At 37.7% G+C, this 26,238-nt stretch overlaps 1 protein-coding gene across 8 annotated transcripts in view; it reads left to right on the forward strand.

The window, feature by feature from the left end:
* The window catches only part of ZBTB10 (zinc finger and BTB domain containing 10), a 33,801-nt gene extending 14,320 nt beyond the window's left edge, over positions 1-19,481 (forward strand). The window contains exons 3-8 of one of the 8 annotated variants that reach the window (XR_012774506.1): positions 8,699-8,872; positions 11,005-11,180; positions 13,998-14,211; positions 14,968-15,112; positions 15,886-15,972; positions 16,594-17,515. Coding sequence is in view for 1 of the 8 variants with exons in the window: in XM_075494851.1 (XP_075350966.1) it covers positions 8,699-8,872; positions 11,005-11,180; positions 13,998-14,303 (656 nt within the window). In the remaining 7 variants the exon portion in view is untranslated. Of the gene's footprint in view, positions 1-8,698; positions 8,873-11,004; positions 11,181-13,997; positions 16,177-16,593; positions 17,516-17,545; positions 17,625-18,580 lie in introns of those variants that run through there. The other 7 variants (XR_012774507.1, XR_012774505.1, XR_012774508.1 and 4 more) reach the window with 7 other exon arrangements.
* The last annotated feature ends 6,757 nt before the right edge of the window (positions 19,482-26,238 follow it).

The raw sequence follows: 26,238 nt of genomic DNA on the forward strand, positions 1-26,238 counted from the left end.
AATATTGTCCATATTACTGTTGTATTGGGGCTGCTTTTACACCACCACCACCCCCCCAAAAAAAGGCAAGCTAGATGGGTTGGGGAAGAAGGTTTTGTGGTGTTTATAGACCTTTTCTGCCTGAAAAACTTTTTTTTGTCTCAGTGCAATTGAAGTGCAGGCAATACATTCACTTTTAAAAAGTTATCAATCTGAAGTGCTGATTTGATTTTTATGCTACCTCATTTATGAAATAGTGATGATGATGGCAGCAACTCCATAAATAGAGAAAACCAAGGGCTTTATCTTCTTGATTCATTTGAGGAGCGTAACTCCAGCCACAGAAGTTAGCTGTGCTATTTCTTCAGCTAGCTTCCCTTCTGCATCTCAAAGATGTAGCTCAATAAGTCAAATCTAATTAATTTTATCACATACTGAGCAGTGAAAGTGTTTTTACTCCAGATGTTTCAGATCTTTTTGGATCGTAGCTGATTTTCAGAGTAGTGTGGAGCTTTTTTAAACTATCATGAAGATTAGAATACAACTTCCTTTAAAAAGCTTTTTTTTCCAAATAGTAATTACTCTAGGAAGTAAAGTCTTGTTTTTATCCACAGCCCCCTTATCTCCTATATGCTTGTCTCCACATGCCTATCCATTCCCATATGATATTTATGAAGGTAAAAGACTGCTAAAGGACTTCTAAAAATATCCTTTATGCCTTAACTGACATATAGTACAGAAAAACAATGTTAGGTTTCTTATTTAACCTGTAGGTTTTCTGCGTTGCTGGGCCTATTCAATCCAGTTACACTACCATAACTCCCTGTGAGAGCACTCTTGTGCTAGGGTGGCTTGGTCATGTAAGATTTTATGGAAGTATAAATTGATCAATTGCTGTTCAGTTACTCTGGGTGTACAAGTCTTAGTGTGTGGTGTGGTTTGGGAGTTTTTTGTTGTGGTTTGTTGTTTGTTTGGTTTTTTTTTTATTTGAGGGTAGGAATAGGTCATCCTCAGTGTTGGTAGCTGAGTAGAATAGGTTTTAAGTGGCATGTAGTTTGACTAAAAGATGGTTCCTTCAGCTTGTCTTTTTCAGGTTCTTCGTCCTTGCTGAGTTGTTTTGCTTGCTACCCAACCATTTATTCTCTCTGTACATTCTAGAATTCTTGTGTACAGAACTTGGAGTTGTTTTTTGGGGTGCAGGAGAGAGGCAGGCAGCATTTCTTACTTGTGCCAGTTTCTGGCAGGTATCAGTAATATATCCAACTAGAAGTGTGTTCCTAGTGTAGAAAGTTTATACTAAATGTAGAATACTGTAGCATAGCAAGCTTATACTATGTGTTTATCCTAAAGCTTGTTGTAGTACTTGCGGTACACATGAGTAGGTAGGAGTAGAGCTTTAGCAGACAATTTAATTTTAACCACTAGCCTTCATTGGTGTAGCTTTGTTAGTTATGAGCTTCGTCCTGTCATATTGGGAACAATGGAGAGGGGAGTTAGCAAGATCAGAGTTGCCTTTTTTACTGTAAAAATGTAGCCACAATTGCAGAACTTCAGTCACTTCTGGTATTCCCAGGGCTCAGAGGGGACATTTTTAAAAACATGATCTTTAAAGCTAAAAAAAACCCCCTTTGTTAAGCAGCAGTTGTCTTTCATGGTCAGGTCGTGTATGAAAAGTATGAGCTATGTAAAAGTTCCAATCTTTTACACATTTGCCTGCTTGTGACTTGAGTTGATCCTCTTTCTTTAGGGTGTAATGTTGCATGTTACTTTGTAAGGAGAGCATGACACCAGTCTGGCAAGCTTACTTTGTCATGTACTCCCAGACCTTGTTATGCAGAGTTCCCAAGGAAGTATCTAGGTTGGTTTGTTGGGTTTTTTTGTTGTTGTTGTCTTTTGGTTTGGTTTGGTTTTTGTTGAAAGGGTTGGGTTTTTTCTTTTTTGTTTTGGTATTTTTACAGATTTGCGTGTCTGTCTTGTACCTTAATTTTCTTCAAAGCCCAGTGTAAAGACAAAATCCCTTGGTATTCCTGGACGAAGTTAGACTTTGGCAAAGTAAGTCTGCAATGAATAATATAGAGATGCCAGCTCAACACAAGGGTTTTGGTCAATTATGCTACTGCTTCTAAGACTGCCTGCGATTAGAGAAGCTAACGTGAAGTGAAGATCTCCTTAGCATTTCCTTTCAACTGTTTTAGTATAAAAAGTTGTTTGCACCAAAACAGTCTCTACACAGCAATAGTATCTGTGCTTGTGTCTTTACATAAGAATAAATACAAATGAAGACCCATATCAGTTCTTGGTGTATTTGTCTCAACTACAGTGACATCAGTGATCTTTGACCATGGTGCATGGTGATACTTCTATTTCCTGTCCCTCAAGATGACATTTAATTCTTTCTTTAAGAAAATGTTTACAATCTACAACATGTAGCTGATAAAATGGTAACAATAGTAGTTCTCTAATGCTGATGCAGAAGGAAACTAATGGCTTTACTGTGTAGAGAACCCTTCTATTGGGGCTAAGATGGAAATAAACTTAATTTTCTTTTTTTTTTTTATTGGATGCTTTTTACCCATTCATTAGGGAGAAACTGGCAGCTTTGAGGACAAGTCAAACTTATTTCCTTGGATTTTCTCTACAGTTGCTTTTTCAAAGAGTTAGAAAGAAAATAGGAGCAGAACATAATGTCAAGACATTTAATTTGGTTACCAGAGTATCTAGAAGGGTTGGTGTGTTTTACTGTATTGAAGGATCTTAATCCTAAATGCCAGTCAGTCTCTGGGAGTTTCACACAGCCTTTCAGGTGTATATCTCCTTGTAAGTCTTACTTGTATTAATACTTTAAATATAAGAGTTGATGAAAAGGGGGTGTGAAATGTTTATATTAGAAAATCTTTGAGTTATCTCTTGAATACTTTACTTGAGAAAGCTCTTGAGGTACATCCTTAAATTGACTTGTTTGCAGGGTTCATGATCTGGCCCTTGAGCTTACAACATAGTCCAGAACTGTCTGGATGAAGGTATTTTCTTGACAGTGAAGTCAAGAAGAGCTATTTTCCTGAAAATAGCTTACTGAGTCTCATACTGTTTAACATCTTCATTAGTGATCAGGATAGTAGGACAGAAGATGCTCTCAGCAAGTTTGCAGATGTTGCCTAATTGGTGGGAATGGTTGATATGCTAGAGGACAAGGCTGGGCTGTAGTTCAGATAGACCTCAACAATCCATAGGAATTGGCCAACAGGAACCCTCAAGATGCTGTGCAAAGACAAATGTCAAGTCCTGCATCTGGAAGTAACAACCCTGTGCATCAGTACAAGCTGAGCGCTGAGTGGCTGTATAGTAACTCTGCGGAAAAGAACCAGGGGGTCCTTGTGGACAGCAGGCTGAACACAAGTTGGTAGTGCGTCCTAGGAGCAATGAAGGCTAGCCTCATAGTGGTGGTATTAGCAAGAACGTAGCCAGCAGGCTGAAGGAAGTGATAATAACACCCCTGTTGAAATCCTGTGCGCAGTTTAGGGCAGCCCAGTACAAGAAAGATGCTGGCAAGCTGGAGGGAGTCCAGTGGAGGGGCACTAAGGTGGTTAGGGGGGCGGAGAACATGTTGTTCAAGGAGAGGCTGAGGAACTGAATTTATTTAGTGTGGAGAAGGCTGAGGGATCTACCTGCTGTCTTCTACCACCTTAAGGGGATTGTAGAGAAAATGAACCCAGATGCTTTTCAGAGGTGCACAATGAAAGGTCAAGAGTTGGTTGTCACAAGTTGCAGCTGAGGAAATTCCAGTTGTATATGAAGAAAACTGTTGACAGTGAGAGTGGTTGTGTTGGAACATACTGCTTAGAGGGTTTAAGGAATCTCCTGTCCTTGCAGATATTTAAAACTTGGCAAGGTCCAAAGCAACATATAGTCCAGCTTTGAAGTTAGCCCTGCTGTGAGCCGAAGGTTGAACTAGGTGACCTTCAGAGGTCCCTTCAGACCTAAGTTGGTGTTTTGAGTCTGTGATAGTCCCTGAGGACAATAACTCCCCCACAAATAAATGATCTGGATGAGGAAAGTTCTTACTATCTTGTGTTTCACTGATGTAGCCTTTGTGGGGAGAGATCAGCAAAATAGCTTTGTAATGTGAATGGCACCCCTTTCTCAGGGAGGAGTTTTTCGAGGAATACAGGATAAGCAAGTTGAAAAAGCAAGTGCATGATATATTTGGCATTAATTGATGGTCATCTGGCAGGGTTAGTTGGTGATAGATCTGCCTCCATAGTCAAGGCAATAAACTGTTTTTTTCATGAATGAGAAATAGTAAAAATTAAGAGCAATTGGGAGCAGTACATAGAGTATGAGTAAGATTGCATTGGCAAAATGTCTTAAGTTTGTCTGAGCCTTCTGTTGCAAGAGGCAGTTGAGAAGTAATATGCTTTGACCCCTTTTCAGAAGCAAGGTTAAAGATGTGAGTGATACTCTGGGAACAAATGGAGTACAATATATTTTTCTTTCCCCCACCTTCCCAGTATGTCAATCTTGGCAGTGCTGTTTATTGTGTGATGTTTACCTAACATAAGCAAAAAATCCAGCTCTCTAATAGCAATCCAGATTGTATCAGTAGATTACCACTGCTCTCTTTACAGTCCTTGAAAGCTGTGGTCTAATTGCTTATCTTGTCTACTTTCTGTCTTTTTTAATTGATCTGAATGAGCAGTCAATGTCAGAAAACCTGGTGGAAAAATAGTAGTATTCCTTTTTCTCCTCTTTTGGCACTGTTTTTAGTGGTAATATGTATAAAGAAAACAGAAGTTAAGTTCATTTACAGACAACTGCATCTAATGCAAAGTTTTGTATCTTCTCCCTCAGCGCACCCTACGCCCATATTCCTTTTTATAATGACCGGTTCAATGGCTTCTATTGTTGATCATCTTAATAATCTGCTTGATCTTCCCCAACCTGCTTGATCTTCCCCAACTCAGTAATGTCTCCTTTTCTTCCCAAAAAATTAGCATATTTCTGGTCACAGAAGAAGAGCAAAACTTGTCAAACTAAGGATGTTTCCACTCAGATGCATTCTCTCTTTCTGGTGATACTCCCCTCCCTTGCCTTCAAAACTAAAAATCAACGTGTCTGACTTCTGGTTATCCTTTTTCCTGAGAACACAGTAGAACATAAAATCATTCCGTAAAGTTTTTGTTAGTTATGTAAAAGCTTACACAACTCACTTCATTGTATTTCGGACTGTCTTTATTTCTTTTCAAATTGACATCTTGAGAATTTTAGTGTTGATAGTTAATCAGCTTATTTGTATTCTGTTTTATTTTTATTATTTTGTTTGGGGTTTTTTTTTTTAAGATCATGTTACTGATAGAAACCTCTTCTCCATGCTGGGTAGAAGAATGGGTGGGTGTTGGAGGCTAAGTGACATTTGAATTATTAACTTACACTTCTTTTAGGGATCAACTAAACTGTAAAAAGGTATCCTTAGATCAGAGGAAAGTTGTGGTCAGATGACCTGGTCTGGAGATGCAGAACATTATTGCTTCTAATTACCCTTTTTAAAAAAAAAAAAAAAATCTTCCTCACTGCTGTCTGTATTTCCCCCTTTGCACCCCACCCCCAGTCTACCAGTACAACTGCATATGTAGTTGCTTTCAGGTTCTGATCAAAATCATCTGGGTTTAAGTTGACAAGAACAGGTTAGATGACTATATCTCTGGTTTTGCAAGCAGGTTTCAGGGGGCAGTAGCCTGGTTGGGAGGAGATGTTATGAGCCACAGGGGTCCATAACATCTTATACTTGGCTCAGCTACAGTCAGAAGCTTATCTGACTGTAGGTTATATGTTTGCCTGGGGAAACTAGTAGAGGCTAGGTATTGTACTTCCAGATCCCAGTCTGTATGTAATTCATGTCTTTCCTGTATGGATGAGCCATTAGACATTAAAAATGCCTTTTTTGTTGTTTTGTTTTGAACATGTTATATGTGTGCTTAATCTAGAAAGCAGGTTTTCTAGGTCAACACGTTATTCTAAGAATAAGCATTAGGTTTAATTATGATCTACTTAGTCCTCTACTGTGCAGAGACTGAAGTGTCTGTAGCAACCTCTTATCTCTTGTGGTATCTGTGCCTGTGTTCTTTCACGTTATGGCAGGTCTTCTCTTCAAATTGGAGGTAGAAAGATTTAGTAGCTATTATCTACACTAGACTACAGCTCTTAAGCCTATTTGGCTCTATGCCATCTCTTATGCTAAGATCTAGAACTATGCAGGAATTTGAGCTCCTAACTTCCCTCAAACTTCAATACCAGCTGTGAGCATAAATGTTCCTAATGAAATTCTATTTGTGTTCTCTTAGATCCAGAAGAACTGTCAAAGTGACAGTGTTATAAATGTGCTCAGCTTGGTACAACTCATACTTACGGTCAGTCTCTCATGTATGCTTATTTTGAAGGAAGCTATGCAGTATTGCCTATACACAGCATATACTTTACATCTATGAGCAGTAGAGGCTCTGTTGATCTTGCAGATATTCCTCCTGTAAGGTGGGGGAAAAAGTGATTAAAATATTTTGATTACTGATCTTCCACTGGTCAACTAGAGACAGGACAGCTCTATTAGAGGGGAAAAACCTATAAAGAAAAGGGTTAGTATTTTAAGCAGGTTATAAAAGTTGTTTTCTTTTTTTCTCTGCTAGATCCTGAAGCCTGCTTTTATTGGGAGGCTTTTAGCATTGAGGTCAAGTCATCTTTGCTTTTGCCCAGAACTGTATAACACTGCTTCCTCACTAATCCTTTGTTGTGTATCACAGAAGGAAGTTTTACTGCTCACCTCAAAGGAATGTGTAGTTGGCATGTCTATAGGGTATCTACGTTCTTGAGGTGTTGTGAGATGTCATTGCTGGAGTCCATAGCTCCAAATTAGTGTAAGGAGTTCTTGCCTCTTTTGGATATAACAACAGCTATTAGAGTCAGTAATTAAAAAAATATTTTCCTCACTACTTTGTTTTTTAAAGGAGAAGGAGATTTATTCCCTTCCCCTCCCCCTTCTTTCTTTCTATACCAAAATAGCTAGGTGGATGAGCTAAGATACTGGGATTTCTCTTCCTTTGTCCACTCGAGCTCTGCTTTTTAAAAGCTCTGATGGAATACCTAGTTCGGCAGTCGTGATCCAGCTTTGCTTATCATTTGCCATTGTCTAACGGATAGGATAGAATGGTAAGCTTCCTATTTGCTAATTGATTTCCTTCTGAACTGTTGTCTTACATTGCAGATGAAACCACTGCTGCCAACTGTAACACTGCCTGAGCAGTAAATGAAACTACTGTATATGTCTAATGCTGTGAGGATTTGTAATCTGTACTTTTTTCCAGTAAAACTGTTAAGTCGCGAGTGTTTAAGTATGCAGCTTACCACTAGCTGCACGAAGTTCTAGTTTACAGCAAGAGAATTTCCGTTCCCAGAAAAATCATTAGAAGGAGCAGTAATAGGGACAAAGGAAAAAGTCTTTGGACTATTAAAATGTACAGTCTCAGGCTTGAAAGTAAACATGTATCTGTTTGCTATGAAGCCCTTTTCAAGGCTTTTCACAAGAGTGACGTTGGGAATCCAGTGTGAGGACCTGAGCACCATCCAGACAAATAAAAGGAAATCTGCCAGTTTCCACTGCAGTTTGTTTATTTAACAACTGTGTGCCTGTGAGGAAAGTAATGGATTTAGGAGTTCATGTTTTCCAGCAAACTCCTGTCTTGGGGATTGGGGGGAAGATTGATTTGCACTCTTGCCAGAAGAGTCTTTGCCCCACAAATATGATTTTTATATGCTTTTAAGACTTTTAAAAATATTTTAATATATTTTTTTATTTTTAAAATCAAATATGATTAGCAAATATGCTATGCCTAGTGCAGGTTTCTTGTATACTATTTATAGTTCTCTTCTCTGAGCTGTGTAATAGTGATTCCATATTCGCTCATGCAATTCTTGCTTGTTAACAAAAGTATAGAATTAAACAAGCAAGGATCTCTTCTTTTTAAGGCACTGTTCACTTCTGAATGATTTTGTTCTTTTAAAGAGGGGAAAAAAGCTACAAAGACAATGCAAACTGCATGAAGAGCTTGTCTAAAGACCAAATGTAAACATGCAAACTAGTCTTTTAAGCTGGTATATTCCAAGTAATAATGGTCTCTTGAATTGATGTGCTTATAGAGTAATGGAGATGATTATTCAAAAAAGAATTTAGACATAGCTGTAGGATACTTTATTTATATAACGGTATTTAAAGCACTTTATGTATCACTGAGATATTTTAAGGCCATAAAGAAAATCACACCTCCAGTAGGAAATGTTTACTTTTGTACCACCTGGACAGCCTGTGGTAGACCAGATGAAGTCACTGCACAAAGCAGTTGTAAAGAGAATCCAGTGGAAAACTTCTTAGCCCTGTCATGATGATGGTGAGGGAATAAATATCCTTACCATAAGAGTTCCTGTAGTATGAAAAAGGCTTTGAATTTTTCTCAGGATGGGGAGAAGAAATGGTGCCGTGGAGAGTAGTTCAAAGGTCTAATTCCATTGAAATGAGGAATGCAGTTATTTCTTCAGTATTGAAGATTATGTGAAAAAATATTATTATTTTAATGTTTGAAACTTCTTTGTCACAGTTTAGAAAGGATATATATTTTGCTAAACAACATGGCTGATTAGAACCTGGGAAGCTAAAGTAAGACTGTGTCTGTAATAGGTACTTCAAGTGACTTCAAGTATGGACTGTTGCCGGGTACTTCAAGTGACTTCAAGTATGGACTGCTGCCGGGTACTTCAAGTGACTTCAAGTATGGACTGCTGCCGGGTACTTCAAGTGACTTCAAGTATGGACTGCTGCCGGAATCTTGGCCAAAAGAAGCTTGGGAAAACGGCAAGTATATCTGATGGAGAGGAGGTTGTTTTTTGCCTCTGATAGGCGTTCTTTATCTTCTGTGTCCCTGCTGGTAATATTTGATTAATTTGTTTAGAGATTTATAAGATTAAGTGTTTACATAATCTTCTTCCATATCATTTGCCTTTCTGGATAATGTAAATAGGAGTACTTCCTTGGAGGGAGAAAAAGGAATTCAAATGTATGGAAAAGTAGAAACAGAACATGATTTATATCAGCTCTTGTGTTGTGCCTGAATATGAAGATACCTGAGATCTTTAATGATCTGATAGCTCCCCCCCTACCCCCCCCCAGTAAGCTAACTACAGATAAATTGGCTTTGAAATTGAACACTTGGTTGATGAAGATATAAAGTTAAATATAATTTTAAAAGTAGATCTCAGAGCATACTTCTCGCTATTAAAAATAAAAACTTCATTGCAATAAAGGTTTTGAATTCAATGCAGCCATTACTAAAGCCCTCTTCAGTCAAACCTGTCTTTTATAACCTACCTTTTCACAGTTTATGTGCCTGCCTTAGTAGTTCAAGCAACCAATTATCTGTAATTATTTTTCTGTCTGAAAACATACCAAAAAACCCACCGCATCTAAAATAATTACTGCTAGATCCTTAAAATACATAAAGTCTTAAGTAAAAAGAGGATCTTAAGGACTGCGTAATAGTAATGCCTACCTCTTCTCTGGCTTTGAGCTATTACTGGGATGTGGTTTATGGTTTACTTTAAATATTTTGGTTTTTACAGTGGAAGTAACTGGGTTAGACAAAAGGCGAAATTCACTAGCAGGCAAGGGATTAGAACTTGGGTCTTAGGAGGTTTGCCTGTTCTTAAACCATTAAATTCCCATATATCTTACAGCCCTGATGTCTGCCTGTCTGTCATACCCCTGTTGATGTGTATAAGACTGCAATTTAAAACCTTTTTTTGAAATTACTTTTCTTCATGTAAGCCATTATGTAACATTATACTGACGTGTGGCTTGCATGAGTGCTCTGATATACCAAGGCAAACTTTTGAATATTAGCAAAACTTAACTTCTGTGTTATGATGGCTTTTGAAGCTGGGAGAAGGCATCTTAGATATAGGCGTGCAGGCCCATGCACATAACACACAATTACTTTTGCTTTCTTCCTGCCAGCATGAACATTAGAAACTCTTACACATATAATCATGTAGACTTAGCCAGTGCTTTTTGGATGCTTTTAGGTGGTTATGATCATGTTCATAAATTCGCACCTGTAGTAAGTTGAGTCAGTATCCTATTCTCAAAATACTCCTTGTATTCCTGTGTGACCTTCATAGCTGTCACAGCATCATGTGCTTTTCTATTTCACACAGTAATAGGCAGCTATAGTAAACCTGTTTTGCACGTATCCTTTGAGCAAGCTATGTTATCCTTGGTCCAAGGATATGTAAATAGCTCTCTCCCATCATAAGGACGAAGTGGGATATTGCTACTTCCAGAAGTTTTTTCTGCCCTCTTTATTTTTTCTACTGTTAGACCAAAATAGACTTTGGGTAGAGAATAGCGAAGATCTAAACCAATAACTTCCTTTTTAACTATTTCAGAATTATGCTACCTCTTACTGTCCTACTCCTTTTGTCAATATTTGTTCTTGCTTAGTTGTACTTTATTTTTTTATTTATTTGTAGAGTCAGATCTTGGCAGGCAGTTCCTGCACATAATTCTAAATAGAATATTGGGAGAGAAGATTGTAGCCATCTAAATGCTGCAGAGCTAGAGGGTTTCTAATCCAGAATAAAGTGTTTTCTGGTATAGGTGACCTCTAGAAAATGGAATACTGCTAGCCTGCAGCTAACTTGCTCTGATTCATGAAATAATACTTCTTTTCAAAGAATTGATCTGTACTTCTGTAGTTAAAATTCCTTGGTAACAAGTAGGTATTTTTCTAGCAAGATCACGCATGCAGAACCTACTGGTATTTGTAGTTTCTGCAGGCAGACATTGTCCTGATTTGGCTGATGAAAAGTCATGTGGGTGCTTTATTGTTTTGGCACCTGTTTATTTTTGTGCACCAGGCAGAACATATTGAAATAGGTGGGGTTTTTGTGTTTCATCGTCTTTTCTCCTGATGGCTTATTTTCTTGTAGGCGATTCCTCTGCTTTAATCATGAACAAGTTGAAGTGTCCACACTGTAATTATGTAGCCAAATACAGAAGAACACTAAAGAGACACTTGCTCATTCACACAGGCGTGAGATCTTTCAGTTGTGACATCTGTGGGAAGCTGTTTACTCGAAGAGAGCATGTAAAGAGACATTCCTTGGTAGGTAACCTCAAGTGTGTGTGTGTGTGTGTGCACCTGTACGAGTGGGTTTTTGTGTTTTTTCAGATGTTTTGGTAGTTGGGAGAAACACTGTTCTCTGATTTGCCACAATGTAAACTGTTTTACCTTAATCTAAAATGGATGAAGATGAACATCTCCCTGTGATAACTATACCTCTTACATTTGTAATGGAAAATGCAGTATCAATTAAGACAGTTGCTGGAATTCTGATAGAGATAATTTCAAGATGATTTTGAAAGTGACATGATAGAGATGCAGTATGTGTAAGTATTCTGTAGATAATGAAAGGGAATTTGGGCTTAGTGTTACTGCAACAGAATAGCACATCATCTTGTTCTATAATGCTGCATCACCATTTTCTGTGAGGACACCCTGTTAATCAGCAGTGGCACAATATCTTGGGGTAGTTCCGAAATACTTATTTCACAACGAGACAAAGCTGTAGTATAGTATCTGCTTTAAGATTTAGGAAAGAATGAAAATATTTGAGATGTGGAATGTAAACATCCTTCTGACTTGCCTTCTACCAATACCATAATCAGCAGTTGAGCTTACCCTGTCCTGTGCATGTTGCATAACTCAGGATTTGACTTGAGTACTGTTCATCTGAGGATCCAGAGAAAGTATTATCTGTCTTGGGTATTTTGCAGGTACTTTGTATCTAGTCTGTAAGGAAATTAAGACTTCATTATAATACTGACTGTATAAAATCCAAGGTGTGTTTTAGGGGAGTAATAAAAGCAAGATCATATTGGTGTTGAGAAGGTAATAACACTTCTCCAAGCTGTGATTTTAAAAAACTCATTTTGCAACACATTTTGCAGATACTCAAAATAGGTTAGGACATGGAATGGGGTAAATTGCACTTTACTTTTCCATTTTGGTAGCTTTCCTCAGTCCTTTGAGAATCAGTGGACCACCTTGCTCCCTCATGAAGGTGTTCCATAAGTCTCCATAGCCTCCTCGCAGTTGGCTTTTTGTTCCTCACTGCGTAGAAAAAGTGGTTGTGAGCTTCCAAGTTTTAATGCGGATGCAGAAAAGAGCTTTTGGTGTAAGTCTTCCTAACTTTCCTTTCTAGCTTGCGCTATCATGAAATGGACTTTCTGTTAGCCAGTAATATTATTAAAAGTAAATAATAACCTGAGTCGTATCAGGATATAATTCTAGAAGATATTTATAAGACCACTGTAGTAATTTTAAGTATTCCTTAAACTGCTCTACAGGTAGGAAAGGCATATGTTAATAGCTCCTACGTAAATTTTAGAACCAGCATCTTTCTTATGTTCCACTGGGCTTCTCATCTTAGATACACATCTTTCCACCCTGCTACTGCTGCCTTTCTTCCTTCTCCCATGCCACCTGGTGAAGGCTTAGATGCCTGAAAGGACAGGAGTACCTATGATGTTACAGAGTCTGAAGGACATTTTATTTTGTAGTGTATGTAGATGACTGCAGTGGTAGAGGTGGTGATGGTATGGGGCAGCTCTGTGGCTGAGCAGAGGAGGTTAGGTCATTATCACCTTACTGGTGGTGATACCGTGTAACACGGCCCAGCAGCTACTCTACTTCTTCCTTTGTGGCTCACCAGGGAAGATAGCAACAGTTGGGCGGTAGTCGGTCTACCAGGAAGAGTAGAGTGGGACTTTGGGTTTCTGTCCTGCAGTATCTGACCAGGTCTTGTAGCTGAAGATTTTTATTTTTTTTTTTTTTTTTTTCCCCCTCCAGGAAGGGAGATGAAGTCAGACAGGGTGAAAATAGCTATAGAGTGAGCTCAGCCCAGCCCTGTGCTATAACTGAAGTGTGCTCTCCCTGGTGGAGTCTGAACACCTTTCTTCCATCCCTTCTCCCCTCCCTCCCCCCATTCAACAAACACCTCAAAACATTCTGTGTTGTGTGAAACATTATCATAACAAGTCTGGAGGCTGAGGAAAAAACATGTAGTATGAGCTGTACAGATTATACAGTGGGACTAAAGTAACTATTTGTATCTTGACCTTGGTTTTTTTCCCTCATCTGGGTGGTAATTTCAGTTTTATCTAAAATGGCAACTTTTTCAATGGGACCTCAAAATGAGATATTTTAAGCACATAGTTGTAATCTGTTGTGGGGACACCAGATAGAAGAAAGAGGTCTTCAACTTATTTTTTTCCAAGATGATAACTATTATACATGGTTGCTGAATTCCGTTACTTGTACAAGTAACATACTCCCAAATTCAATATTAAAATTTATGTTTAGTCAAGTTAGTCAATAGCAGCCTTCTAATTTTACACACAAGCTCATGCTACATACAGGACAAAAAATTCACCAAAGGGACCTGGAAAGATGATGTTGGGTTTGGTTGTGCTGGGAGGGAGGTGTGGAAGAAGGACCTTGCTCTTTGAATTCATACAGAATTTAATAACTCCTGCTTGTTCTAGGACTTAAAATTGTAAAGTCAATTTTCTAAATGAGATATTATCCTGTGTGCAACATCAGTGCTTATACTGTTCTCATTGCCTTTCAGAGTCTTGTTCTGTACAGTGAGTAGTTACAAAATGGACACTCACTGCTTACGGAACAGGCAGCTATTCAGCTACCCGCTGAACAGTAAGCGGGTAGTTTGGTTGTGGGCAGTAGTTCATGTAGTCAAAATGGATCTCTAGGAGTACTTCTCTCTCTCTGAACAGTGTTGGGGTATCTTTCAGAAGAGTTCAAAAGAATTTTTGTATTAGTAATTAATAATAGTTTTCTAGTACTATATGCAAATGCAACCTGACAGGCATTTTTTCAGCTGTTAACATTTCTCTTCCATAGGTGCATAAAAAGGATAAAAAGTATAAATGTATGGTGTGTAAGAAGATTTTCATGCTAGCAGCCAGTGTTGGAATAAGACATGGATCACGACGTTATGGAGTTTGTGTAGACTGTGCAGATAAATCTCAACCTGGAGGGCAAGAGGGAGCAGACCAGGTGCAGGACACAGACTTCCCTAGGGATGAAGAATACGAGGAAAATGAAGTGGGAGAAGGTGATGAGGAGCTTGGTGATGATGTAGAAGAACAGAATGACCAGTCTCGATGGGATGAATCTGGGGAAGTTTGTATGCCTTTAGATGACTGACAGAGCATATGACTTCAGGGTGCCGCAAATGGACACTATATGGATTGACTATTTGAATTTTTGGACTGAAGGCTTGCGAAATATGGTACAGGCTGGATGGTAGTTATGTTGCTGTGAAAAATGTAGGGTCAAAGCCTTATAGCAAAAAAGGATTATTAATTTTTTTATGATATTTGCACAGGACTGTACAGCATACAACCATTTGGTTGAATTATACAGAGTCCTCACATCTACAGTCAGTTATCAAAAGAAAAATGTATTTTTTATTATTTATAGGATATAGCTACTTGGGTCCTATTCAGACGTAGTAACTGTACTTATGTTACACATTCATGAATCTGTTAACATGAATGCAGAAAATTGCAACCTGGTATGGAAATACAAAGACAGCTTTCCTAAATCCACTCGTAGTTTGTCAGTGAACCAGTGAAGCTAATTTGGGCTAGTGGCTCTTGTTTCCACAAGCATGTCTTTGCCATACAAACCTTACCTCTCCCATACTCTGATAGGTGAAAGCCAATCATTTAAATATGCATCATAGATAATGCCAACACCGTATTGAAATTTGGTTTTAAAACTTTTTGCTCTATGCTGGCAGGTGGTATAGGTGATAAGCACTGGAGAAGTTAATAATGGCATTAATTTAGTGTCTGTTTCTTCACAGTTTTGAATTTTCAAGAAGGTTGTTATTGATTCATCAGTTCCAAAATGATCTTGCAGAAGAAATGACCAATAATGAAAATAATAGACTGATCAGAGCATGGGTAACTCTTCTGCCACTTAGTCAAAAGAGGTAGTCATGCTAAAAGGTATCTGATGTAATAATGTTTCCTCCCTCCTCTAAGGCCCCCTCCTCTCAAACTTTTTGACTTCCCTGGTGTATACCTCAGTCCCACAGAATAAAAATACAAGGAATGGAGAAAGTGTCATATTAAACAACTCTTTGGTTGATAATTTCTTACTTGTCCAGTTTTTGGCTAGTTTATGTGATATGAATTGGACACTAGGCTATTGTGCCCATCGTTCGTCATTAAAATGAACACAAACTATTTTTTATTCTTTTGTACTTAATGGGTTGTTGCTAGTGTTTAATATAAACCAATTACATTTATCTTTTGACTTAATTTGCTGGAATTTTTTTTTTAAGAAAAACAAAAAGTCCAAAGCAAAATAATGCTCTTTTGAGTTGTCTGCTTTTCAGGATGATATGCTCCCTACAGTCTTTATTTCAAATTTTCTAGGAGGCATTGAAACTTGAATTTTTGTAGCCATGTGGATTTTTTTCCTAAGCTTGTAATATTGTACCAATGATTTCAGGCCTCTTTCATAGGGAGGGGAGGGCATTACACTTTCATCTTAAACTCCTCTGTGTTGTCTAGCCTAAGGCAAATTAATTCAGGCAATCATTGGAACAATACATCTGATGTACTATTATGTCACAACGAGTAAATATGCAGAGCATTTATCATGACACATAGCTAGGCCAGTGTGACAGTACTGTATAAAAACCAATTGACAGTCACCATATTTTTCAGCTTTGTTTAATTTTAAAATGAGTATATTTTTTCCTATTTTATATCAGGTAACTAAATTATGCTAGTTGTGTGGATAACTTTGAACTATGCTTTGACGGACAGAATCTTAATGGTGCTCCATCTGATCACAGTTGGTATGTATTTAAAGAGACAAGCTTTACTGTTGTCCTTTACATCAGTAGAACAGTAACATAATGTTAAGACATTGTTTTTGCTGATTGAAGCTGAGATAAGTTTGAACTACAGTTATATGGGAATTAAAATGCTTTTTTTATCATCCACTTGTTTCATTGGTAGTTTCCACATCATTGTAAACCTGACAGATGATTAGTTTTTTGGGGGAGGGTGGGGAGGGTGGGGTGCCTCTTTTTTTTTTTTTTACACTGAAGAATACATCTTATTCTCATTGTTCTAGACTGAAATGAGTAATATGTAATTCTGGTGGGGTCCAAAGTAGAAATTAGTTGGGCAAAGATGATATGAATGAAAAAGTATTTTAAACGTTAAAGTAATGTTCTGCTTTGTGAATATGTAAGTATAGCATAAAGATTTTTCCATCCCATTTATCCCCTTTAAAACCATAGTTTACAATTGGTAGATCTGTCTATATATATAAATATATATATATATCTGAAATTCACCTAAATCTGCTTTATTAGAATACTGCTCACTTAATGCTTAGAAACTGGACCTGGCTCTACATTCTTAATGTATTTTCCTTTTTTTTTTGGTTTTTTTTTGTTTTTTTCCTCAAGGTATGAACTTACTCTCTTGGAACTGAATCTTCTTTTACTACTTAAATCATTTATGTATATCTGGTAAATTATGACCAAATTTGTTGTTAGACTGCATACAGTAAATTGAAATATACACTTGGTACACTACAGAATTGTTGTGCTTTTGTTCTGGTTGTATTTGGAAAAGCAGGCTTTAATAGAAATCAGTGTTATTTATAAATATTCAGTTATTCACTGGCCTTAATATTCTGTTGCATTGTGACAATCATCGTTTCCTTGGTAATACTTAACTGCTTACTTTTAGAAGTTGCATGTAATTGCCCTTGGTAGGATTGGAGGGAGAGGAATGACTATTGAAATGTGATACGATCTCTTTAGCAAATGGTGTGAAGTAGTTTAATGAAGATCCACTGTTCTTGTGTTGGAGAACCAAAATAATTTGTTTGGATGCTATCTGCAGTCTGGATTTTCTGAGCTGTTTATTCAGAAGTTATTTTAAATATATTACTTCAATTGGGGAGCTCTAAATTAATAAAAGTACATTTCCTAAGAATTGCCTTAAAAGGGACAGCTCAAGTTTCTTTACTATTATAAAAAGTAGGAAGAGGTTTCTGTTTGCACTAGAAATAGTCTTCCCCTTAAGAAATCCTGGAGCTATGCTGTAGTAACATGGCAGTGAATTTCAGTTTGTCTCGTTTTGGGTTTTTTGAGGTGCTTTTTCCTTTTTAAAAGAAAGACTAAGCCCTTAAAGTGTCTTCCTTATCAAATTAAAAGATACCCAGTCTTTCATTTTGTCTTCTGATGAAATACTTCTCAAACCAAATGTCTGAGATTTCCTTATTTGGGGCAATGCCACACAAGTAGTTTTATGAAAAGAATCACGTATGTTATTAAAACAGACAAACACAGAGTTCTGATGTTGGGATTCCCCCTTTCTGTGGGTTTTTGTTTGCTTTCTCGTCTCTTCAAGCAGTGGCAGTTATCTTTTAGAAGTAAGCAAACAGAGCACTTTCTGGTGGGGAACTGTGATGCAGGACAAAATCAAATCAGTAAGTAAATTCACTTTGATTAGAAGTCCTCGTCGAAGTAGGTGTAATGTAAGGAAGACAGACAACGTAAAATGTGTTTGTCTTGCGTACGCCAATGTTGCTGCAATGCAATAGCAAGCATTTTTCAATTGTAATGTCAGATGTATCTTGCAGGAAAAATGGCATTTTTTTCAATTGTGTAGAAAATTTTCATAGTTCAGTTTGCAAACAGATCTTCTAGTAAAATCATTTTCTGAAGTGAAACCAGTTTTGAAAGCCAGAAATGATACTTGGTTGTCAACACAATGATGCACCCTAAGAAGTAAGAGTTGAAATTACTGGTCCCCATAGTACACTTACTTTTTGAGACACACATTCCTTCTGCAAATGCAGTTTTCAGGTATTACTACATGCCCCTCTTCCTTCTGAAAACAGTAAGCGTTATCAGGTGAAGAAAAGTTTGTGGCCAGGACACTGGCATGTGGTAGGCTTCTAGTTGGGGGTCACAGCAGTAATGCTGTTAGCAGAAGATGCTTTCTTTGCCTAGCTTTAAGTTGGTAAGGCTTTTAATAGGATTTTCTTTAATGAGGCTGCTCTCTGTGGTTTGCTTGCTTTCAGTTTTGTTTCACTTGACTTTTCCTGTTCTTGCCACTCAAACACAAATCTCCCACCTATTCTAAAATATTTCTGTAGTCTGCTGACTCCACACAGATGCAGAATTCACTTTGCAAGAACTGTACCTTATTGGCTGTTCCTTTGTACTTTGTTGTATTTAAATGGCTTTGGAAACTAGTAAGATAAATGAAAGCAAGATAATTGACACCACCACCAGCCTGAAAAACTTGTTGTGCCAAAAGAAAGTGAAAAAGGAGGAAAATGTTGAATGCAATGTGATAAGAAAAAGGCTTTTGGATTTGTTACAGTTCCTCTGGTTTGCTACTTGAATGTTTCGGACAATTCACTGTATTTCTTTCTAGAACAATTTGGTGACAACGTTCTGATGAAGCTATGCAAGAAAGCCCAGTTTTGAGTTTATTCGGTGTCTCCAGAATGTGGTTCAGGCTCTGCGGAGGTAGTACCACTGAGTAGCTTTTCTGTAGATATTTTACCATATACCCTTCTGTTAGCATCCCTCTTCACTATGTAATCTGTTATCCATTTTTTATTTGATAAATGTTGGCTCCTTAGAACTGAGAGTTGCCTTTTATGTTTTAATAGCACATTACTGTGTTTCACTAAACAATATGGTAAAGGTTAAATATTGGCACAATGCATAAAAAGTACTAAGTTGGTTTTCATATAGTATCCTTTAACAAACCTGTAATAAAATAAGTCTTTTGTAATAAAGAAAATGCAGGTTTGAAATCCAGGGGCAGGGGCATTGCTGAGCTGAACCCTTTGAGGTGTTGAAGATCCCACATATAATTCACTATGGGTTTATAAAACACTTATGTGAAAAAAGGTAAAAATATACTAGAAGGATTCTATGACTTAAACTGGAAAATAAAATTGGCTTAACAAGTACTTTGTATTTAACATTATTGCAATTTGAAGCAAATGTTTAAAATAAGCTATACATAATGTTTTGCTTACATGAATTGATTTGGATTAGCCACCTCAGAGTACAGACATAAGTAATTTCTCACTAACATATTGGTATGTAAACATAATTTCAAGACTTCTAATACTATGTGCACCAGTCTTTAAGTTACCATACTGCAAATAAATTTAAAAAATAACTTTCATTCTATCTATTTTTATCTGTGCCCTGCCTCCTCACCCTCCACAAGCAGATGCAGAGAGATTTCTTGGGATGGATAAGTGTTAACATACAATCATTTGCTGCAAATGACTTAACTTCTGCTTCTGACATAGAATAGAATTTATAGAAAATAAACTCTATTTTAAGGTTGTATTTTAAACTTCGCTCATAATAAGGCAGATCACTTTAAGATAATTAGTTTCCAAAAACCAGCATCCCAGATAAGGTGTGTATACCTAAAACTGGATTTTAGACAAACTTCAGCGCAACATTGAGCAGATCACTTAAGGGATGCTTTAGACACAGCCTAGTGCATACCAGAAGGATTGGATCTCCTGAAATTCAGTTGCACTGTGTGTGCCCGAAACCTTTGCCTTGGTGTTTTGTTCCCTCTCTCCAGACCCACCAACCTGAGCTGTTTGGAAAAAGTGCTTTCACCTGGGTTTCTCAAAAGCTTCTTGACTGAATATTGCTGGATGTGTGTTTGAACTGATCCTTTGGCTTCTGTTACCTTCCTGAATGAGTGTTACTTTTGGTAGGTTATGCACAAGTGGGTTCCTTCAGTTAAAAAATCACCCCTTGGTCAGTTCTTTCAAGGATTTGAAAACCTCAAAATTTTCTGCTTCCCCTGTAGAGAAAATTTTAGGTTCTGTATCCTGGATAAGCAAGTCTGCTTGTACATCTTGACGTGACTTGGATACTAGGGGTTTCTGAAGACTAAGGCCTCTGTCTGATTAGCTTTTCCTATTAGCTGGCTCTGCACAGCTTTCTGTCTGCTATGTAGGTAAAGCGCATAAGAAAATTGTCTTGTGGGGGACAACAAACAGCTCTAGTTTTTGGAGAGCCTGGAAAATGACTTGTAGGCCATTGAACAAACTTCTGCATTACTTTTAAAATCATCTGAATGGTGTTTCTCAGAGAATTGTTTCAAGACTTGAATATATTTTCAGCTTAAGTGCTATATAGTAATGTGATGTTTTCTTGTTAAACATGTGTAAATTATTATGTTTTGTCTAAGTATGTTAGGAAAAGAGCTTCAGATTCCACAGAATAGCGTTAACTTTGTAGCTAGAAAGGAGCAGCAGGAAAAGAAATGTTTGTTAAAATTCAGCAAATTCAATCTAATTAGATAAGAATTAACATTGGGACAGCAAGCAGTTGTAGGAGATGAACTGCAAAGTTTGTAGGAGGGTCATGAAAAAAGCCAGTGCTGAATGAAATGGTCTCTAGCAGCTTTCTTAATGGACCTGAAGTCTAGTTGCATTCATCTAGGACAGGAAAAGATGCTTATCTTTGCGGTGTGGTTGAGTTGATGTTGCTGTGGTTGAGCTGATGATGCTGCCCTTAACTCTTGAAATGCTGACCTTTAAAGGATAGACCTAACATCAAACTTCTAAGCTGTCAGCCTCTTTCAAGCCTTTTAACTTGAAAACGCCTACAGGGTTAACTGTTAAGAAATACCCAGCTTATGCTGAGAAACAGCCCAAATTCTTTTCAAATCAAATGAAGAGGGGGTTTTTTGAGCGTGTAAGTGATTATACCACCTCAATGCATTTATTTCCCAAATTCATGCAGGAGAGGCACAGTACTAGTTCGATTCATTCAAAGATTTTATTGATACTGAATGCCAAAACTGTCAACTTGGTAGGAAATGGTAACTGCATCCCACTCCTATTAACTCTTAAAATGCCTCTAGCTTGGAAGGGTTGTTTTTATCAGTGTGTGCTGCATTCTCCCAAGATACTGTCTCCCTAGGTTACATCTTGTTCAAACAAGCCTTAAGTTCCTCCTTCTGGGTATAGATTGCAAAATGTTATCAGTGAAGAAGTGTGACAAAATAAATCCTACCTGGGAATGTTTTTCTTGTTGTGTTTCTCATTGCTGAAATGTAGGAAGTATATTTCTGAAGTACTGCTTTAATTGAAAGATCCTTTTACTTTGTGACTATTTTTCTTCAGGAATGCTGATTTGGTGAGTGACCTGCATGTGTTCTTTGAATGTTGTCATACATTCTTTCTGCAAGTTATTCTCTGCATCCACTTGAAAAATTAGACTACTGAGGTCATGGGATATAATATTAGTATGTCTGTGCATTTTTGTCATCTTTCTCAGAAATAGAGGTAATTGGAAAAGAGGGGGGAGTAGGAAGGTTTATCTTTAACCTCTGAGTAACTGGAATTTAGGAAGATGCTTGCTTTTAAACCTTACTGAGACTTGATATGCCAAGATGTTTATAAACTGCTTGGAATATGTAACATTACTCTGGTTAAGTTTGCAAAAATTACCATTGCCATGTTTAATTGTATTTTTTCAAAACTATTGGAGTTGTAATCTCAAAGTCATCTTTACTGTCATGCCTCCAACATAATTTACAACTTTAGAGGATCTACTCACGTTCTAGAAACAGCAATATATGAATATGTAACGTTCACAAAGAAGTTGTCAATAACTCTTTCTGTTGAAAGGTGGTACTCTGCCCTGGATTCCTCCTCGAATGGTGGTTTTTACTGTCTGGAAGATGTGGAAAGGGGTATGGTGTCCACTGTATACTCGCAGGGGAAAAACCTGTTAATCTGCAAAAAAAGGCATATATATATATATATTCATACTGGAAGCAGACTTTTCCCTTGGAATTGCTTGCACCTTCCTCTGAAGCATTTGAGTTTTGAAACCTGAATAGTAGTATTGAGAGACTACCAGTCAATCTGAACTGGTATGGTAATTTTGGTGCTTATACACCATTTAACTTAATAAAAATATCATCTCATTATAGTGCTGCACAGGTATTAACTGCAGTTGTTACTATTTCCACTGCTTTAATAATGGTAGCTATTGAAATGGTGTAGTCTGATTACAGCATTTGACAGGGCTTTTTAAAAGCCCTTTTGTTGTCCATTCGTGCCGTGGCCTGCTGGGTAATCTCAGGGAGGTTCTTTTGCCCAATGTATGTGTTTTCCCCAGTTATATCATTGTCTCTTTTTCCTTTTTGCTGAGATACTTCATAAAGTTCTCCTGAAGTACTGAGAAAAACACTATTCAAGAGCCAAAGTACTGGAGTACCTGTGTAAACCTGTGGTGTTTAATGAGATTTATTGGAAGTTCCTCCTCTTTGATGTAGGTTTAGAAAAGAATCTAAAACTGAATGTGGTTTTAAGTTACCACATCAAATGATTTAACTTTAGAGTATATTCATTGTGATGGATGATGACTCATTTCTTTATCATCACAGGCTAAAATCTCAAACAACTGTTCTCGAAGAAACACTTCTACCTGTTTATCTTGCACCAGATACTCTCTTTTTTTTTTTTCCCCCCTTCTCTTCACAGGCTGGAATGCTTCAGTTGAGCTCGTAATTACCTTTTCTCCACTTCTGTTAGCTGGCTGTGAAGTGATTGTCCCTCTAGATCGACGGACTTCCTTCCTTGCTGGAGACGTAAAAACTCTGGAAAGGAGTTCTGTAGGAAGAACCCCAGTGGAGTTAGGGAGAACTGGGTCTGGAATGCTCAATGTGAGCTGATAGTTGCAAAACACACTTGATTTTTCTCAATGGAATCATAATAACTAAGAATTAAACAGGAAAAAAATCATGAAATTATGTAACATAAGTATCTTCTACTGGGCGGGGTGGGGTTTTTTTGTGATGCTGCCTTGCTTTTACTGATGTTAATGAAGACTGGCTTTCCCCACACCTACTGAAGGTAGAACAGTTACAGTAAATATTTAAAGTGAATACATCATGGACATCGGCCAAACAACTCTGTAAATTGCCTGCAAATTTGAATTCTGAAGATAGCTAATATGCTAGAATTCTTAATAAATTATTTGTAAGCAAACAACAGCTATTAATTTTGGATTTGATGCCACTCTTTAAAAACATTTTAGGTCAAGTATCTTAAAATGTAGTTCGGGGCTTTTTATGTAACCAGTGTTTAGAATTATATTGCACTAATTGTAAATTACTGCAAATCATTTGTATTTCTATAACTTAATATCGGGCTCTCAAAGCAGTATATTTAATATCAACGAGTAACCACCTGATTGCTGGACCCAACGTGGAGCCTGCCAGTCAGTTCTCTCTTGAATGGCAGGAAAACAGAAAATATCATAGGAAAGGGAATTCTCAGCTTCAGCACAGCGGGGAGGAGGACCCCTGCTTTTAAGAATTCCTTTCACAGTAAAACTGCATGGAATTAGATTTATGTACTTTGGAAGGCAGAAGGACTGAGTCAGCCCTGTTGGAATTTGAACTTTTGTGTTAGGGTGCTTCGATACTTCAAGTCAGCTTACACCTCACCCCTTTTAACGGTATATAAGAGCTTTGTTAATGAGTTGTAGCATTAAGCCTGCAACCTGTTGTTGCCATGTGAAGGTCAGATTTTGTTTTTAAACTGACTTAAATTCCCAACTTTAATTTTTTTTTAAAGCTGCTTCCACATGGGGATTTGAGAATCCACTGTTTGACACCCTGTGTGTAGTCAGTACTTAATGCAATTGATACAAAGAAGATAAAACATGCAGTACCTTTTCACATGCAACAAGGGCTTTGCGTTTCATCTTGCAGTTGTTACTTCAGATAAGCAAGTTTGAGCTCAGGTTGCCTTCCTTTGTTCCTGTACTGAGGCTACCTCAGAATTTCACTTTGAAATGCAGCTGCTCTCCACCTCTCAGCTGTTTTTCCTGTACCAAATCAGACATCAAGCTCCTCATACCATATTTAGCTTATTTGATAAGCACATAGTTTGAAACTTGGTATTTTTTACACTCAACAACTTATTCCAGGAAAAAAAAAAGCGCTCCTCAGTGTTTTTTCAGGTGCTAAAATAAAGGTTGCTCCTGGACGTTTGACCTCTCTATGTTCAGGATGGCCAAAGCAATTATCTTATTAATGCATTTAATATTAGTGTAATACCAACTTTGCCTCAAAGCAATCTCTGGTGGTTCCATGCTGAAGTGTGTGCCTTCAGGCACAACTGTAATTATGAATAACACATGGTACAGAATGCAATTGTGTTAGATCACAGCAGATCTTTTGGGCAGGTGAAGTGGAAGAAATCGAGGTATTGCCAAAGCTCGAGCTGCTAAGACACAAAGCATTGCCAGCCAGCCTTGTGACATGGAAAGCTTTTCTGAAAGCTTGGTCATGTCCTCTTGTTTGCTCTCTGCCAAGAAGCAACGCTCGTCCTCTGTGGCATGTGGTTTTCTCCTTAGCATCATCTCTGAGGGACAAAATGCAAGTACATCAGGTGTCCCACTTTCTCTCCAGGGAGAGGGTTATTCATTTAAGCTTGCTGTTATTTAATTTGCACCCTTCTTTAGATAGTGTGGGGAAGAGTGTGACAGTTGTTGAGGCTTCAGATATTTAGTAAACTCTGTCATGAGAGGTGGCATATGTTCAGCTTTTCAAGTTTGATACTGAGCGCTCTCAACTTTTAATAGAGATCCCACATTATGTAGGTGATAGGGATGACAGGCTCAATATTGACAGATTTTATGTCAAGTCTGTACTACTCTTGCTTCTTGTCAGTTTTAGCAGAGTCAGTGACTGACGCAATTGATTCATTGGTATTCTCTATCTTCTGCTGTTATCAGCTAAAAAGCAAGGGGCAGGGATTCAATTTCTGATTTAAATCCTTTTTCTGATGCTTGCTGGCTAAGCTGCTGGTGCTAATAAGCTACTTTACTCCTAAGCTTTATCAGTTTGCTTACTACTGTTGTTAAATCTAAGTAAAGTACAAATCAGATCATTGTGATTTAAGAGAAGTAACCAGGTAATGGGCATGGATGCTATGCAAAGGACAAGTCTGCTTTTACTCAGGTCTAGCTTGTTTAGAAATTACTGTAGTCAGACATCTATTTTCAGAAAAATAAAAATATTTTCTGAAACTCTATCCATGCTCAGTTTCTCACATAGTTATGGTCAATTTTTCTTGTTTTCCAGCTAAAACTATTCAAACCGTTTTTCTCTAGTGTCCCCTGCCACCCCCCCCAACCCAATAAACTTGCTTTAAAAAAAGGACTCTGTCAAGTTGCCTTCTGGCTTGTGGTACTTGAGACTGTAAAAGACCAATTTCTTTGATTAGGTGTCCACAATCTTTTGTCATTTTGTTGCACAGAAATTTTTCATCAGTGGAAAGTTCTTTTTCTTCGAGCTGTTTTCTGAGGTTTTTCATCTTCCTTGTTATATATATATAAACCTAATTATAAACCTGAATGATGTATGGTTCCGAAACATTGCATGAATCACGATCTCATTAAACTATAAAACTTCCACAGTTGGATCCAATTTTTTCACCTTGTGGCAACAGGGAAGTACAATTCATTATATGGCTCAGTTTTTTAAAAAAACAAACCAGCAACAAAACCCTAGGGTTGGGCATTTTTGCTGGTATTCTTGAATATCTTGGGCCCTATCTGCGTGTTAATAACACCTAACCCCAAAGGGACGACAAAGCAAAGGTGAGTTAGCTTTCCAGTTGTCTTTTGTCACTGAAAAAAAAGTGACCCCTTGAGACTGGTGCTGGGAGAAACAATGAAGATCCTCCAGACATCTACTGGAAGTTCACAACGCTCATCTTTGCATTGCCGTGTGCTGTTTCTGGACTGACGAGGGACCAGAAGACTTGAACAATCCTGTATCTCCTGTGGAGTCAAGGTGCAAACATTTCAACTTGTTAAGTCTATGTTTGGATAAAGAAAAGGCATTGCTTTCCAGTACAATCAGTCAAAACTGAAGTAAGTGCATCCAAGTCGGTGAGTTAGTTTGGATCAGAAGGTCACTTATGAAGCAGAACTCTCCATCATCCCCACTTACCCAGCTTTAGTTTATATTGCAGAGCTCTCTGAACACTTCATTGAATTCCTTTTGGATGAAAC

This window comes from Mycteria americana, chromosome 2 (genome assembly GCF_035582795.1).
Source record: "Mycteria americana isolate JAX WOST 10 ecotype Jacksonville Zoo and Gardens chromosome 2, USCA_MyAme_1.0, whole genome shotgun sequence".
Classification (NCBI taxonomy): Eukaryota; Metazoa; Chordata; class Aves; order Ciconiiformes; family Ciconiidae; genus Mycteria; species Mycteria americana.